This window comes from Musca autumnalis, unplaced genomic scaffold, assembly GCF_047663935.1.
Source record: "Musca autumnalis isolate F117 unplaced genomic scaffold, ASM4766393v1 scaffold_4, whole genome shotgun sequence".
NCBI classification, from domain to species: domain Eukaryota; kingdom Metazoa; phylum Arthropoda; class Insecta; order Diptera; family Muscidae; genus Musca; species Musca autumnalis.
The window spans coordinates 38,638,029-38,655,818 of record NW_027411977.1 but is presented as its reverse complement, the minus strand read 5'-3'; the positions used below and the strand labels follow the sequence as shown (position 1 = coordinate 38,655,818).

At 35.8% G+C, this 17,790-nt stretch overlaps 2 protein-coding genes across 2 annotated transcripts; one reads left to right on the top strand and one right to left on the bottom strand.

Annotated features, from left to right (window-relative positions):
* Positions 1 to 3,398: 3,398 nt before the first annotated feature.
* Positions 3,399 to 3,808, bottom strand: LOC141402905 (uncharacterized). Its single transcript, XM_073985031.1, has 2 exons — positions 3,797 to 3,808; positions 3,399 to 3,731 (listed from the first exon to the last, which is right to left on the bottom strand). The coding sequence occupies exons 1-2, from the start codon at positions 3,806 to 3,808 to the stop codon at positions 3,399 to 3,401; spliced, it is 345 nt and encodes a 114-aa protein (XP_073841132.1).
* A 5,886-nt stretch (positions 3,809 to 9,694) lies between these two features.
* Positions 9,695 to 10,101, top strand: LOC141404339 (uncharacterized). The gene is made up of 2 exons (XM_073987860.1): positions 9,695 to 9,706; positions 9,769 to 10,101. Exons 1-2 carry the CDS (start codon positions 9,695 to 9,697, stop codon positions 10,099 to 10,101), a joined length of 345 nt encoding a protein of 114 aa, XP_073843961.1.
* The last annotated feature ends 7,689 nt before the right edge of the window (positions 10,102 to 17,790 follow it).

The window sequence follows — 17,790 nt, the reverse complement described above, 5'->3', positions numbered from 1 at the left end:
TACATAAGCTTATCACTGGAAAACATTTCTTTTAGAGAATATAATCCGACTACCACCAAAAATAATATGCCCCTTTCTCTCTGGGACCCCCATAAGCAACCAAAATTTCGTGACCATCCGATCAAAATTACGACGTGTAGCTTGATTGCGAAAAATGGAAGAATTGGATGCATTACCGACTATTGTGGTAACTCCCTTGTTTGACCACCTTCGCCAACCTGGTTTACACCAATGTAAAAATCATATTTTTTTCTTCCATTGACAGGCATTGTCGTTGGAATACCCCTACTAGAAGCCGATATATTCACAAAGAATAAAACTTTGAAATAAGTTTTTCCACATTCCGACCCCTAAATATTATCCGACTATCACCAAAATCAATAGGCTTCTTCCTCTGTGGGGCGCCCATCTACCCCCAAAAATTTCGTCAAAATTCCAACTTGCAGCGTGATTACAAAAAATGGAAAAATTGGGTATATTACTGAATTTTGCAATATCTCGGTTTGCTCACTTACGCCAACATACTTTACATACTTTGCATCAATATAAACGAGATCTTTTCTTCTTCCATTGACGGGTATTCCTTTTGAAATACTCCAACCGGAAGCGGAGATATTCGCATAAGAAAAAAACGTTGACTTTTCTCCACATAAGCTTTTCGCTTATTCCGACTCCTGAATATTATCCGACCATCACCAAACTATATAGGCTTCTTCCTCTGTGGGACCCGCATCAACTCCCAAAAAATTCGTAACGATCCGATCAAAATTGCGACCTGTAGCGTGATTACAAACAAATCGGAAAATGGGATGCAATACCGACTATTGCGATATCTCTGTTGTTTGAGCAGCTACGACAACGTACTTTACATCGTTGTAAAGGTGATATTTTCTACTTTCCTTGTCAGGTTTTGCTTTTGATATACCTCTTAAAGAAACAGAGATATTGGCTTTGAAATAAAACGTTGACCTTTCTACAAATAAGTGTTTGCCCATTCCGACTCCTGAATATTATCCGACCATCATCAAAATCAATAGGCTTCTTTCTCTTTGGGACACCCATTAACCCCCAAAATTTCGTGACGATTCGATCAAAATTACGACCTGTAGCGTGATTACAAACAAATCAGAAAATGGGATGCATTATCGACTATTGCCATATCTCTGACATTTGACCACCTGCGACAACCTAGTTTGCATCATTGTAAAGACGGGATCTTCTACTTTCATAGTCAGGCTTTGCTTTTGGAAAGTTTTCAACCAAAGCTGTGATATTCGTCAAAATAATTAAAATCGCAAAAATGAAAATTGGGGTTTTATTTGCTACTATTGTGATATCTTCGTTGTTTGATCACCTACGAGCACCTACTTTACATCGTTAGAAAGGTGATATTTTCTACTTTCATTGTCAGGTTTTGCTTTTGGCATAGCCCATATAGAAGCTGAGATATTCGCTTTGGAAAAAAACGTTGTCTTTTTATCCACCTAAGTTTTTTGCCCTTTCCGACCCCTAAATATTATCCGACCATCACCAAAATCAATAGGCTTCTTCCCCTCCGGGACCCCCATCAACATCCAAAATTTCGTGACGATCCGTTCAAAATTGCGACCTGTAGCGTGATTACAAGGTTTAGATGGACAGACGGACAGACGGACAGACGGACGGACGGACGGACTGACGGACGGACACACATAGCCAGATCGATTCAGCTCGTCGAGACATTCATTTTGGTATATATAAGTATGGGTCTACGACCATTATTTCGATGCGTTACAAACTTTTTGGCCAAAACCAACTTATAATACCCTCCCCACATAGTGGTGTAGGGTATAAATATGAAGTGTGTTGAAATTGAAAACAAATTCCGCGTAAACTGTTCTAAAAATAAAAAAAAAATTAAATTATAACTTATTTTTCAACTTCCAGTGGCCATAAAATAACTAGTTATTCTAGTGGTTATATTGGTCATAGAATAACTAGTACGACATGCCCTTGTTGAAATAATGGGTTAGTAGTGAGATTTGTAAGTAGTTACGGCTGCCAAAAATCCCTTACAAAACCTATTATTTTGGGAGGTTTTTTTTTGCTGGGTTGTTCATAGAAGAATCACTTCAATGCAAATGGTCGCCTTTTTCTTCGGCAAATCTGACCATGTGGCAACTATACGGCTTGAGCAACGAAGGATGGTTAATTATGAGTCAATCGCTGTGGATAGAGTTTTTCAACAATTAGTTTGAGCGTATTAAAAAGTGTATAAATCATGCTGGAGACTACTTAAGAAAACAATAAAACTATTTTTGAAGGTAAATATTCACGTTTTCATTGTTAGGTCAGATCGTTATCGTGTAACCAACTCTCTTTTCTCTACCATATAATAAAATAAAGAGCATATTCAGTTATTTTTTCGACTCAGATTCCGACCCTATAAAAATTGGTTGCCTCCGACTCCGAAACCGTCCCTTTTACTGTCTAACCCAATTAAACTCCTTTTAGTTTTTACAAACCCAGCAAAATTTGAAGGGAGGGGTTCCATGTGATGACGTGATTTCATGGCATCTTTTCCATTGGTTCAAACGAAGAAAGATCCGATCTTTTCATTAGCATTTGAACCAATGCAAAGGAAGTCGTGAAAGATCCCATCTTTTCATAAGCATTTGAACCCATTCCATCGATCCAATAGAGATGAATTTTGTGTTTTTTTATTTATAAATTTGTTTCTAAATATATAAGATTTATTATTTACAATAGGCTTTATGTTGTCGGAGACTCGATATCACAACCAACGTTGTCAAAACTCTCGTCGTAATGATAATGTCATTGCAAAGGGTTGGTGAAAATGACATGCCAAAGCATTGTTGGAAATGACGTGCCAAAGCATTGGTGAGAATGACATGTCAAAGCATTGTTGTAAATTACATGCTTTGGATACAAAAATGAATATCATCTATTGGGGTCCACGCTCATATAAAATTCATCGATGAAGATGCTAAAAAGATGACATGCCAGCTCACTTGCACCCATGATTGAATGGCATCGAACATTTTGCTGGGAAGGTATACGAGTATGTACGGAACTTGTATTCCTTAGTGTATAGTGTGTCATTTTTATGCACCTTTGTATTTGGATAGTTCTATCTGGCCAGTGACATAACCAAGAATCTCATGTTATCATATGTTTCAGATTTGAAGTCAACATCTAAACGAAACATAGGTTATAATAATTAGTTAGTTTATTAATTTTATACGCTTCCTTTTCAATGTGTAAAAACTTTCATATTATAAAACAGGCAAATTATATTTTCTTCATAACATTGATTTTATTTATAAACAATAATCAACAAAAATGCTTAAATTACCAATAACAAACTTTGCGATCATATGAATGTGAGTTTTTTAAGATTACCAAGACTTGACAACAACAGGAGCTGATTCATAAGTATGCAAGGCAGGAGACGAGTAAGTTTCCACTACAGGTGTAGCCACTGTCTTCGTTGTGTAAGAAGTAGTCTTTACTGCAGCAGCCAAAAGATCCTGCACAACATGAGATGATCCATGTACAACTGAGTGACTTTGATGGGATACTGATGAGGGTACGGATTTTACCAAGTTGCCAGTATGAGCATAACCATGTTCCTTAACCGTTATTGTTGCCAAGGGAGCAGAATGGACCTCAACAGTTTCATAAAGACCAGGACGGGCCAAGGCAATGGCAAATAAAGCAGACAACACCACCTAGTAGAATAATAACAATTATTTAGGGAATTTTATTATTATGGTAATAATTAAGGAATACTTACCAACTTGAACATTTTGTTTGATTTATTTTTTGTGGGAAGAGGGTCTGTGTTGTTAGAATAGTTGATGGTTGAATGTGATGATTTCCTTCAACATATACAGATTTTATATACAAAATCGAAATTGAACAAATTTCAATTAGGAATTTATTGTAGTTTTGGAAAAACAAACACCAGAAACAAGTTTTGAAATCATAACAAACCCAACAACATTTACTAATGTGGTTTTTATCTGTGATTCATCTGACATTGGTGATGCGATGGTGATGAGAGATTACCTTAGAGATTAGCCTTAGAAACCTCCTAACCCATTTTAGTGCAAGTAATGCAAAGTATGTTCTTGTTTGTATGCCGAGTTAACTCAAAAAAAAACTCAAGTGATCATGGTACATTCTACCACAAGTTATTGGGATAGGTCATGATAGTTACATAGTTTACAAAACTGAATAGAACAATTGAGAATGAAGAAAACAAGAGAAGAATACAAAAGAATGTTGTAACCTTAACATTAGTTAGCCTCGAGCTTCGTGTATGTACAGAAATGAACTTGTAAATTGTTTCGGTAATTTGAAGTATTCTGCGTGTGCGTTAAGTAATAAATGTCAGAAAAGGGGACAGCCAAATTTTAGTAATTGTTATGTGTTTGTACGCATTAAGAGAAGGTCTTAAATTGCTTATAAAACGTGGTTACAAAGAGAAATTGTGTTGTATAGAACCACTTGTGTTTGAGTGCCTAAATTTTAGTAAGATGATTTTTATAAACTCCCCCATAGTATGGAGGGTATATTAAGTTTGTTTTTCTTTTTGTAACACATCCAAATAATCATTTGCGACCATATAAAGTATATATATTCTTGATCAGTATAAAATTCTAAGACGATCTAGCTATGTCCGTCTGTCCCTCTATCCGTCTGTTGTAATCACTCTAGCGTTCGCAATAATTGAGCTAGAGCGCTATATTTTTGCACACGAGTGTCTTTTTTCCATAGGCAGATCAAGTTCGAAGATGAGCTATATCGGACTTTTTGGTATAGCCCCAATAAAACGGCACCTCCCGATTTTCGGTATTTTGGGAATTTCACGTTTGGGGTTTCCAGTGGTCACAAAATATCTCCACTAACAAGATAAAAAGTATCAGTCGGCTTTGCCGTCAGAGATATACCCTCAGCCTATGTCTGGTGTCTTTTCAGAATTTTGTGGCCCTTTTTGATCATTTGAACTTGTCGACAAAAATTTTGATTAGGACTAAAGTTAAAAAGTGTTGCGTAGGAGGTACTTGAAGGAATGGACCGACATAGTCTATTATGGAAGTGGATCTTATTTTGGGAGCCATATCTTTTCGATAGTTATCGCTCTCGCCATATCTTTTCGATAGTTATCATTTCAGTTGGTCATCGTATACTTTTTGGAACAGTATGCCAGGAAGCATGGACTTCTTGCCCACGAAAAACATAATATCGTTCTTAAGAGGACCATGACGAACACCATCGGTATACATTTACAAACGATCTTCGAACAGAGCCTTAACTGCACTTAGGTAAAATGTTGAATTTTTGTGGGAGAGGTACATGGACCATATAGGAGATCCAAAGTTTGGACCAAATTGGTTGATCGGTTCGGGAGTTATCGTGCTCTCCCGCCACTAGCCCCTTTCGGGCTGTTTTCAAAAGAAGGATGGACTTGCCTCTGAAAAAAACTTTTACCGTCGTAATTAAGGCTTCAACAAAAATCAAAGTGATTTGGGAGCAGGCCTTAAAGTGATTTTATCCAAAATTTTGTGTGGAAGGTATCCGAAGGAGTGGACAAATATAGTCCGTACTCAAACCTGATCTATATCTGGTAAGTATATTAGGATGTGTAAAGTACGACCCAAATATGTCAGTACCTTCAAGAGTTATCCTGGCCACAATTTTTCCGAACATTTTTTAACTTTTGTGGGGGAGGTACCTGAAGGGGTGGTCCCATAATGCTCATCTTCAAACTCAAACTAAGTTTGCACAAAATATTACGATGGCCATATTTTGGACCGAATCGGCAGATCCGTTGGAATGTCATCTTGCGTTCCAACCACTACACACATTGTCATAGGCTATTTTCTCAGTAAGTATGGACTTGCCCCTAATGAAATTTATGCCTTCGTATGGGGGGCAGTGAGTGTAAGTTGCTACAACAAAACTCAAAGCGATTCGAGAGCAGGTCCTAAACTGAATTTTTCCAAAATTTTGTGTGGGAGGTACCCGAAAAGGTGGACAGGTACCCGAAAGGGTTGAGTGGGAGGTACCCGAAAAGGTTGAGTCCAAGACAAATTTTCCGAACATTTCCGAACTTTTATGGGGGAGGTACCGGAAGGAGTGGACCGATTAACCCATCTTCGAACTTAAACTAAGTTTGAACAAAATATTACGAAAGCCAAATTTTGGACCGAATCGGTTGAGAGTTATCGTGCGCTCCATCCAGACAGACAGACGGACGGACAGGGCTAAATCAACTCCAAATTGTCTGAAACACATTTCGTCCAAACATACTTGGGCTCTAAAACGATTATTTTAATGAGGCACATTTTGCACGTAGCATAAATTCTGAAGGTATAAACACCGTCAACATAGGTCCATGTTTTGGTATAGCCGCCATATAACGATGCCTCCCGATTTTCTGTATTTTGAAGATTTTAGCTGCAATTTTTGACCAAACTACCTGTAATTTGACAGTTGAGTTTCCTAGTAATCACAAAACATCTCCACCGAAAACTGGTACAACATAGGTCCATGTTTTGGTGTAGGCCCCATATAACGGTACCTCTCGATTTTTGGTATTTTGAGGATTTTAGCTAAAAATGTTCTCCGAGCTACCTGTAATTTCACTTTTAGGGTTCCTAATGGTCACAAAATATCCCCACTAAAAACCGTCAACATAGGTCCATATATTGGTATAGCCCCTATATAACGGTACCTCCCGATTTTCGGTATTTTGAAGATTTTAGGAACATTTTACGACCGAACTACCTGTAATTTCACGTTTGAGGTTCCCAGTGGTCACAAAATATCTCCACTAAAAACCGTCAACATAGGTCCATGGTTTGGTATAGCCCCCATATAACGGTAGATCCCGATTTTCGGTATTTTGAGGAGTTTAGCTAAATATATTCACCGAACTACCTGTAATTTCACGTTTGGGGTTCCCAGTGGTCACAAAATATCTCCACTAAAAATCGTCAACATATGTCCATGGTTTGGTATAGACCCATATAACGGTACCTCCAAATGTATGGTATTTTGAAGATTTTAGCTACAAATTTCGACCGAACTATTTGTAAGTCGACATTTGAGGTTCCCAGTGGTCACAAAACGTCTCAACCAAAACTGTCAGCATAGGTCCATGTTTTTGTATAGACACTCCCTTTTAAATTGTCAACGTAAGTCCATGTTTTGGTATAGCCCCCATATAACGGTGCATCATCCACCCTTTTCGGTATTTTTTACCCAACTATCTGTAATTCGAAAAACAGTCCACATAGATACATGTGTTGGTAGAGCCCCCATATAACGGTATCTCCCAATTTTCGGTTTTTTGGATTTTAAGTACAATTTTTGATCTAAGTATCTGCAATTCGACATTTGAGTTTCCTAGTGGTCACAAAACTTCTCCAACAAAAACATAGGTACATACTTTGATTTAGCCCCATATAAGGTCTCCGACCTATTGAATACATTTTTTATGATTTTTTTACCTTATTTAGGTATAAGTGGTCACGGAATATCTCCTCCTAAAATTGTGGACAGGAAAGAAAATAATTATTCCGTTTTACTTCAGAATATTTTATGGTAGAGGGTATAAAAAGTTCGGCCCGGCCGAACTTAACACTTGTTTAATTATAATTTGTTTATTTTATTATGTATATTATACCGAAAAAAGGAATTACTGTATATGGGTTATGACGATGAACGGGACACACGGAGTGCCTTAACCAAATTTAAATGGAAGGTGCTTACACCTAGGAAATTTTTGCAGATTCTGAAACTACAATGCTCATAGATGAGAAATATCAAGAAACACAATCGCCGGAGGGATTTTCAAATAAATCGCGATTTAAGATTACATTTTTAGGGGTTTTTTAGGTTTTCACGATTTAGCTTGGAAACCGCGAGTCCTATGTAAATGGGCCTACAGAAAATATTGTAGCTGTGAAAATTCTCCACAAGATTGACCTTTATGATATTTTCGTAGTTTTTACCGTTTTTGAGATATAGAAGTCCAAATTGAGACAATACACTGACTGTATCGCCTCCTTATAAAACAATGTCATTACTGCAATTTCCCAAATTAAACTTACATATCTTGAAAATGGTACAACCTGGGAAAAAATAAATCATCCAATCTTGCAGAGAATTTTCACAGCTTCAACATTTTCTTTAGTCTCATTTTGATATGACTTGCGATTTCCAAGCAAAATGTTGAAGACTTAAGATAAAAACCTAAAAATTTGAACTGAACCTCTATATCTCAAAAATGGTAAAACCTACGAAAAAACCTAAAGGTCAGTCTTGTAGAAAATTTTTACAGCTACAACATTTTCTTTAGACTCATTTCGATACGACTTGCGGTTTCCAAGCAAAATCGTGCAAATCTAAAAAAAAACTTAAAATTGTGAATTTTGATCGCGATTTATTTCAAAATCTCTCCGGTGATTTTTTCTGTTTTTTTTATTTTTCTTATCTATGAACATTGTTGTTTTAGAATGCGCGAAATCTTCCCATGTGTAAGCGGTTTTCGTCAAAAGTTTGTTAAGGCGCACTGAGCATGATATTGTTTTATAAGGTGCGATACAGTCAGTGCATTGTCTCAATTTGAATTTCTATATCTCAAAAACGGTAAAACTTACGAAAATATCATACAGGTCAATCTTATGGAGAATTTTTACAGCTACAATATCTTCTCTAGGCCTATTTACATGGGACTCGCGGTTTCCAAGCTAAATCGTGAAAACCTAAAGAACCACTAAAAATGTGAATTTAAATCGCGATTTATTTGAAAATTCCTCCGGCGATTTTTTTTGTTTCTTGATATTTATCATCTATGATCATTGTAGTTTCAGAATCTGCAAAAACTTCCCAGGTGTAAGCACCTTCCATTTAAATTTGGTTAAGGCACATCCTGGACATTGTTTGCTGTCTGACGACCATTTTGGCTGACAAGACCACTGTCCACTGAATAATGACCACTGTCCAGCAATAAGAAGCTGTAGCAAGCTTCCATTATTAAAACATTATTCTGTTGATTGGATTTTTGCTGTCATATTGAAAATATAAGCCCTTCCCTAAACACACACACGCACAGAAAATAAAATAATAATAAAAGAAAAGAAAAATAATACTCAACCCACACACAAAATAATACAAATTACCAAAACAATTTACAAATGGCTCTATTTACATGAGGTTACGATTTGTAACATTCTGTTTGACTCTTCATTCTTAATGATTTTTTTCCCTTCATTTTTTGATAACCAAGTAACTGCCATGACCTATCTCAACAATTTGTGGTGGTACGTACCAAGATCACTTGAATTTTGTGCTGTTAACATTGTAAACCAAAAAGAATGTACTAAGCATTACTTGTAATAACATGGGTTAGAAGGTTTTAACGCTCATACATCTCTCATCACAACATCAATGTCAGACAAAACACACATAACAGCTTCAGCAAATGTTGATGGGATAGTTATGATTTCGAGACTTGTTTATTTGTGTTTATTTTTCCAAAATAGATTTAAATTCTTAATTGAAAATTATTTAACTTCGTTTATGTATATAAAGTCCACAGGTGACGAAGAAAATTATCACATTCATACAGCAACTATTCTAAGCAACACATACCCTCTTCCCAAAAAAATAATCAAACAAAATGTTCAAGTTGGTAAGTATTTCTTATAGGGTAAACTCTTAAATTTTGAAAATAATTGTATCTTCTTATCCTAGGTGGTGTTGTCTGCTTTATTTGCTATTGCCTTGGGTCGTCCTGGTCTTTATGAATCTGTTGAGGTCCACTCTGCTCCCTTGGCAACTGTAACAGTTAAGGAACATGGTTATGCGCATACTGGCAACTTGGTAAAATCTGTACCCTCATCGGTATCCCATCAAAGTCACTCGGTTGTCCATGGTTCATCTCATGTTGTGCAGGATGTTTTAGCTCCTGCAGTAAAGACCACTACTTACACAACCAAAACTCTAGCCACCCCTGTAGTGGAAACTTATTCTGCTCCTGTTTTGCACACTTATGAATCAGCTCCAGTTGTTGTTAAATCTTGGTAATTTTAGAAAACTGTCATTCATATGATCGCCAGAATTATTGTTGTTTATTTATATATAATTTAAAAATGTTGTGATTTTTTTTAAAATAAAATCGATATTTTAAAGAAAATTAATTTTGTTTGTGAGTTTAATATTGGGCATTACAGTTAAAAAATATATAGAAGAAAGTAAAATCTGTTTTATTTTAGGAAATCATTGAGATAAAAATAATTTAAATTTGACTGGTGATATGGATGTGGGGAGATACTAGTTGGTTCTAATTCCTTAAGAAGCAAATAAAAAGTGTTTTTAAACTAATTTATCAGTGTTTGAAAACTATTATAAACTAGCAGACACCAGTCCACGTTGCTGGCCCGTCGTAATGAGTTTTAATGACAACTTTTTATCGACTTTATGCTTGAAAATTCAAAAATAGGTAATTTCTACCTCACTTCTTCGGTCTATTGTCACACCGAGAAGGATTTTTTGTCTGTAACCTTTCTTTTCTCTTACGGACTTTGTCGGATTTTTTCGCCAATTTATGCTTTTTAGGATTTATTATCGTCCATGTCCCTGTCTTTATCCTAAATCGATCTAATTTTAAAGGTTAAAAAGTGGTTAAATCGAATTCTTCCGCTTATTGAGACTTTTCATGGCTGATGGACCGTTGAATCTCACCATCAAGTAAATTTGTAAATATATAGTTTTTCTTGATCGGGGGCACAACCACCGTTGTCTCGAAAACTAATTTGCAACTCGATGCACTCATAAGTTTAGCAAATATAGCGATTATAAAATAATAGGCCCCGAAATTAGTCTACAAATATATAGCATTTGGACCACGGGACATACCTGAACATTTTCTGAATATTAGGTTCAGTAGTTTTGGAAAAATAATGTTTTGAAAAGAGTGGGCGTGGTCATCAGTTTTCAAGATATAACATATTAAAAAAAGTAGGCCTGGTCCGGTATCTTGGCTCCAAATATGTACCTAGGGTGCACACAACTTCATTGCCTACCAAAATGTATGCTGAAACCGATATAATCATACATTTATTTGGCTTATATATAGCGTTTAACAGAAAGGCATGGGGAAGGAACCCCACCTCTTCCGAAATTCGTAATATATACATAACAACGGCAAACATTGAGCTTTTGTCGCAAATTTTATGGAAATCCCTTCAGTAGTATTGGAGTTATGACATATTAATAAAAACAGGCGTGGTCGGACCTATAGGCCCTAAAGAAGTACCTAGATTGTAGATTAATCCGTAAATTTTTAATCCGATACATGCATAATTTTTGCAAATACAACGTTTTTAAAAATATCGCATAGGGAGGTACCCCGTTCCCTCTGGAATTCAATAAAATATGTAACCTGTTTTCGGGGGGCGTGGTAAACTTTTCTTTCCAAAAAACCTAAGTTGGGTTATGACAGGATTTGATTTTTATTCATAAAGGTAAGGCGATTTTTTCAAATATGCCCCCTTTAAAATTCAAGAAAATATGCCCGTACATTCCCTGACATTTTCAGGAAAATCGGTTCAGTAGTTTTGTAGATGTATTTATATGTACATATTTTAAAAAGTGGGTGTGGTCAAGTCATTGGATCCTAAAAAGTGGGTAAGGTCTTCCGAAATAGATACATTCGTAATTATTGTAAATGTAACATTTTAAAAAAAGTACGGTATAGATGAAGTACCCCGCCCCTTCCGAAATTCAACTGAACTTCCTTCTACATTCCCTGGCAATATTAGGAAAATCGGTTCAATAGTTTTTTTAGAAATGATAAAAATTGAAAAAAGTGGGCTTACATTTTCTTTGCATAAAAAAATATCGAAATCGGTCCAGCCGTTCTCAACTGATGCCATGACCAACGAACGACATTTGATTTTTATTTTTAAAGATTTAAAAGTTTAGACAAATCGCGAGTTCCTTGAAAATCCCTTTAGTAGTTTTGTAGATATCTTAAGTCCCAAAATAAGTACGTAAGGTTGGAGACACAATCGCCATTGACTCGCGAATAAGTTCCGAAACCGATACATTCGTATTTGTTGCAAATATTGCATTTTTACAAAAATAGGGCATAGGGGAAGTACCCGCCCGACCCGAAAGTCAAAAAATATGGGACCAACCCTGTACATTCGCTGAAAGTTTCAGGAAAATTGATTCAGTAGTTTCGTAGATATAACATATTTAAAAAAGTGGGCGTTGTCCAGTCATAATGCCCCAAATAAGCACGTAAGGTCGGGGACACAATCGCCATTGACTCGGAAATTAATTTTCAAAGCGATACATTTGTAATTGTTGCAAATATTGCATTTTTACAAAAATAGGGCATAGGGGAGGTACCCCGCCCGACCCGAAATTAAACCAAATGTGTAGCCTATTTCAACAGGGGGCCATCACTCTACGTTCCCTGAAAATTTCAGAAAAATCTGTTGAGTAGTTTCGTAGATATAACATATTTATAAAAGTGGGCGGAAATGTGGGCGTGGTCAATTTGTCTTTGTATAAAAACCTAAACTGGACTATGACTAACATTTCCACAAAAAATTATCCAAATCACTCCAGCCGTTTTCAACTGATTCAATTACCAACAAACGACAATTGAGTTTTATATATAAAAAATGGAAACCTATGCTTTGGGAAACTTGATATTCGGTTCAACTGTCCAATTATAGTGATACGAACGTGTTCAAATTCCTTTTTTGTGGAGGCATGTATGATCATTCATATTCACAAGATGACCTTATCAACATAATCCTTATAATTTGATGCGCTTACCTATGCAGGTTGCCTTGCACGCTGACGACAATCCCAAAGTAGTATGTATTTCAGTCCTGTAATACGTATTTCTTCTCCAGTCTCGATAGACACACCGTTCGCACGCGACAAACCGACCCGAAATCCATTTTTTCTCTTAAAATACATCAGCCCATTAACCTATGACAAAAAGTATGGTAAAGTCACTTCTGGTCATTGAGAACTCGAAATGGCAAATTTGAGATTATTCGGATGGAAAATCTGCAAAATCCTTCAAAATATGTTAAATCAGTAGGTACCGTTTAATGGAGAGGATAACAAAACACTGACCTATGTCTGCAATTTTCTGTACGACGACATTGGATGCAAATATGCAAAATACGTGAAATCAAAATTTATCGTTATAAGGGAACTAAAACAAAACGTAGACCGATGTGGTCTTATTCTATGTTTTTAAAAATATTAGGCTGGACAAAATTTGAACGGACGTTCGGGACTAACAGCCTGTTTATGTATGTCGCACGAAAACCCATACTAAAAGAAAGCAATCACTCACTTCCGTATAAAAATTAGTTCATGTATTTTGCAAAGTATCGTGCGACTTCCGTTACGTATCCTATCCGAAATACTACTAATTTGAATATACATTTGTACAACTATATATGTTCCATAAATGAGGTCCAAATGAGAAATAAAATCAATATCCACATACACATAAAAGTATTGGCATATGTGTACCCGCCATTCCATTGCTATCGAAAAAGATATCGTTTTCGAATGTTTCTCGATAGTTTTGCGGATGCTTTGTTCGAGCACGACACACGAGAATGAATTGAAAACGATTCATTCATTCATCGCTCAGTTTGTGGCAGGAAAACAAACATTCGATTTCGAATATCGCTAATAATATTAATAGCGAATGAATTGACGATAGTTTTACGATCGTTGCGAAAGGCATTTTTATACCCTCCACCATATGGAGGGTATAATTAAATTTGTCATTCCGTTTGTAACACATCGAAATATTCGTCGGAGACCCTATAAAGTATATATATTATTGATCAGCATAAAGTTCTATTTCGATCTGACCATGTCCGTCTGTCCGTCCGTCCGTCAGTCCGTCCGTCTGTCTGTTGAAATCAAGATACAGCTCGCAATTTTAAAGATAGAGAGTCAAAATTCGGTACAGAAGTTTTTATTACTTGCAGGATGGTTGGTATTGAAAATGGGATATATCTGTCCACGTTTTGATATAGCCCCCATAGAACGGTACCTCCCGATTTTCGGTATTTTTAAGGTTTTAGCTTCATTATACTACCAAAATGGCTGAAATTTAGTACGTAGTCTTCTTTAGGGGTATAAAACTTTCCCCCATAATTTTGTCGGTATCGGTCCACACCTTCATATAGCCCCCATAGAACGGTACCTCCCGATTTTCGGTATTTTTGAGGTTTTAGCTTCATTATCCTACCAAAATGTACGTAGTTGTACGTAGTTTTCTTTAGGGGTATAAAACTCTTCCCCAGAATTTTGCCGGTATCGGTCCACACCTTCATATAGCCCCCATAGAACGGTACCTCCCGATTTTCGGTATATTTAAGGTTTTAGCTTCATTATCCTACCAAAATGGCTGAAATGTGGTACGTAGTCTTCTTTAGGGGTACAAAACTTTGCCCCAGAATTTTGTCGGTATCGGTCCACACCTTCATATAGCCCCCATAGAACGGTACCTCCCGATTTTCGGTATTTTTAAGGTTTTAGCTTCATTATGCTACCAAAATGGCTGAAATTTGGTAAGTAGTCTTCTTTAGGGGTATAAAACTTTTCACCCAGAATTTTGTCGGTATCGGTCCACACCTTCATATAGCCCCCATAGAACGGTACCTCCCGATTTTCGGTATTTTGAAGGTTTTAGATTCATTATCACACCGAAATGGCTGAAATTTGGTACTTAGTCTACGTTGGCGGTATAAAACTTTAACCCAGAACTTTGTCGGTATCGGCCCATGCCTTTATATAGCCCTCATAGAACGGTATTTTGAACGTTGTGGCCTCAATATTCCACCGAAATGGCTGAAATTTGGTATTTAGACTTCGTTGGGTACTCCCTTTCCTTTTAAATTTGTCGGTATAGGTCCACGCCTTCATATAGCCCCCATGGAAAGGCACCTCCCGATTTTTCGTATTTTGAAGGTTGTGTCTTCAATATTCCACCAAAATGGCTGAAATTTGGTATTTAGTCTTCAATGTGATATAAAACTGTTCGCCAGAAATATGTCTGTACAAGTCCACGCTTTCATATTGCCCCATTTCTGACGAAAATTCGTCGGTATAGGTCCACGTTTCGATATAGCCCCCATAGAACGGTACCTCCCGATTTTCGTAATACTGAAGGTTGTGACGTCAATAATCTACCGAAATGGCTGAAATTCGTTATTTCGTCTTCCAAGAGTTATAAAATATTCCAGAAGAGTATTATCAGTATAGGTCCACGTCTTCCTATATCCCCATAGAAGCGTACTTCTTGATTTTCGGTATTTTTTAAGTTTTAGCCACATTCTCTTACCGAAATATAGGAAATTTGGTATTTAGTCTTCTTTGAGGCTAAAAACTTTCCGTCAGAAATTTGTCGGTATAGATCGACGTTTTGCTTTAATACAACTTGTGGTGGAGGGTATAACAAGTTCGGCCCGGCCGAACTTAACGCCGTTCTTACTTGTTCTTTTTCGTCTTTATTTCCTTGTTATGTTTGCGTTCGATGTGTAACTGTTGATAAACATTGTTGTATTGTATTTTGTAACATACTTATATGTTGGTTTATCAACATTTATTTATTATACGTAGCATTTATATCGAAATTATTTGAAAAATGCAACTAGGAATTTTATACAAACGACATAAAAATATTTTTTAAAACAAAAAAAAATATCCAAACTTAAAAATGTTTCTCGAAAATATTTTTCTGGTGAAGAAAACACATTTGCCAAATGTTCGAAATGATATCGTTTTCGAACTTTTGCCGAACAAATGAAAAGCACAAGGAAAAACATTTGCCAAAAGTTCGAAAATGTTATCGATTTCGAAACTTGTGGCGAACATTCGAATACTTGGTCTGTCTAGGTACTTTCCCAGCAAGAATTGTCTAGCAAGAACTTTCTCAGAGAGTAAGGAGTTTTTATTCTCATTTGCAAGAAAATTGTAAAAAGTAAACAGACACCTTCCCATTAAAAATAAAAATGAAAATGACCCAAAAAAGTATTTTTCTCCACTTTGCATTTTTGTTCTCCAAAAAAATAACACAATTAGGCTTGCTATTTCCACAATAAAATTATTTTTAATTTTCACAAACATGAATCAAGGAAAAATTAAAAACAGATGATTGATTGTTTCAGGAAGAAGAAGAGTTCCTGGTGCTTGCTAGAAAAATTTAGAAACTCTCAGTAAATGAACTGTCAAAATCTCTCTCGAATCGCTCTATTTTTCTGAATTTTTGTGTTAACAGGCGACTTCCAGCAACAATTGGTATAAATTGTTAAAAATTTTAGAGTAACTAGACAGATCTAATATCAGCAACTGGTATGATGAGTAACTTGTTGTGTTTGAGAAAATAAAATGTGTCAGTATTTTCAATTATTTGGTTTAATTGATGTCTTCAAAGTAATGAATGAAACCGCCTTTAAAACGTGTCTATAACATTTTTATTTTGTTTCAACAATGTGTTGCATAAATTTGATTTAAGATTTGCATAAATTTGATTTAACCTTTCGGTTGACATACATAAGCAGACTGTAAATCGTCTCTGAATTGTCTGAAATTAATTTCATTTGATCTTACCAAAGTGTCTAAAAACATTTGTCTGTGAAGGCAGTACACATAATTTTCTTTTGTAATCACTGTTCAGAAATAAGAATTGGTATTGCTGAGACTTCAATTATCGAAACACAGTTCTGATGATTTGTATTTTTGTTGTAAAATTGATTACACTATGCAACACTGAAAATGCAAACAACTTCTAGCATGGATTTTTTGAAAGTATATATTTAGACTACAAAAACCCTAGTTGGGTTTTGTCCTGTCAGATCCAGTTCGGATTTTATGGCCTCATCTAAACCGGGCTAAATCTTCACTTTTTTGCATTTATCAGGCCTTTATCTCAGAAACGAATTGGAATTTGGCCTTGCTGTCTTTAGCAATATTGTAGCCCTAAACTAGTAGAACTTATCTTTTGAAGAAACCACATAAGAAAAACTCCATCTAGGGCATCAAAATCTATAAAATATAGAAAATTTTACATAATTGCTGAAATTCTGGTCAGTATCGGCTAAACTATTGGGAGTTGAACCAAGTAACCTTTTTCAAAAACCTTCCAAATAAAGTTCTCAACAATTCTTTAGAACATTCTGAAACTCTAAAATGCTTACTTCATGTTGTTTCAGCGGTATTTTGCATCATATTTTTTACAACACGTATTTCAAACACAGTTCACACCAACAGTTTATTCTCGCATTTTGGATTTCATTACATTATTGACATTTTTATTAAATCGTCGTTGAAAAATGTACTGAAAACAACGGCGTAGAGGCATTTTACAACAATGACATGTTCTGAAGAGTTGTGTATTACATTCCAGGGAATATTTTTCCAAAAGAAAATATTTAGAAAAAATTAACGGTTTTGGAGATACGGTGCGAAATGTAAAAAAATTTTGGACTTTTTGCATATATTTTGAAATTTGAGGCAATGAATGTAGTTTTTCGAGTTCATTATTTCTCCAAATATTTTATTCTTGTCCTTATCAACAAATTTGCTTTAGAGGTCAGAAGAAGATTCGCATTGGTTTCAGAGATATAGCCCCGAATTTCTTAAAAACTCAATATTTAGCCATGTTTAGATGGGGCCATAAAATCCTAGCTGGATCTGACACAACATAACCCAACTAGGGTT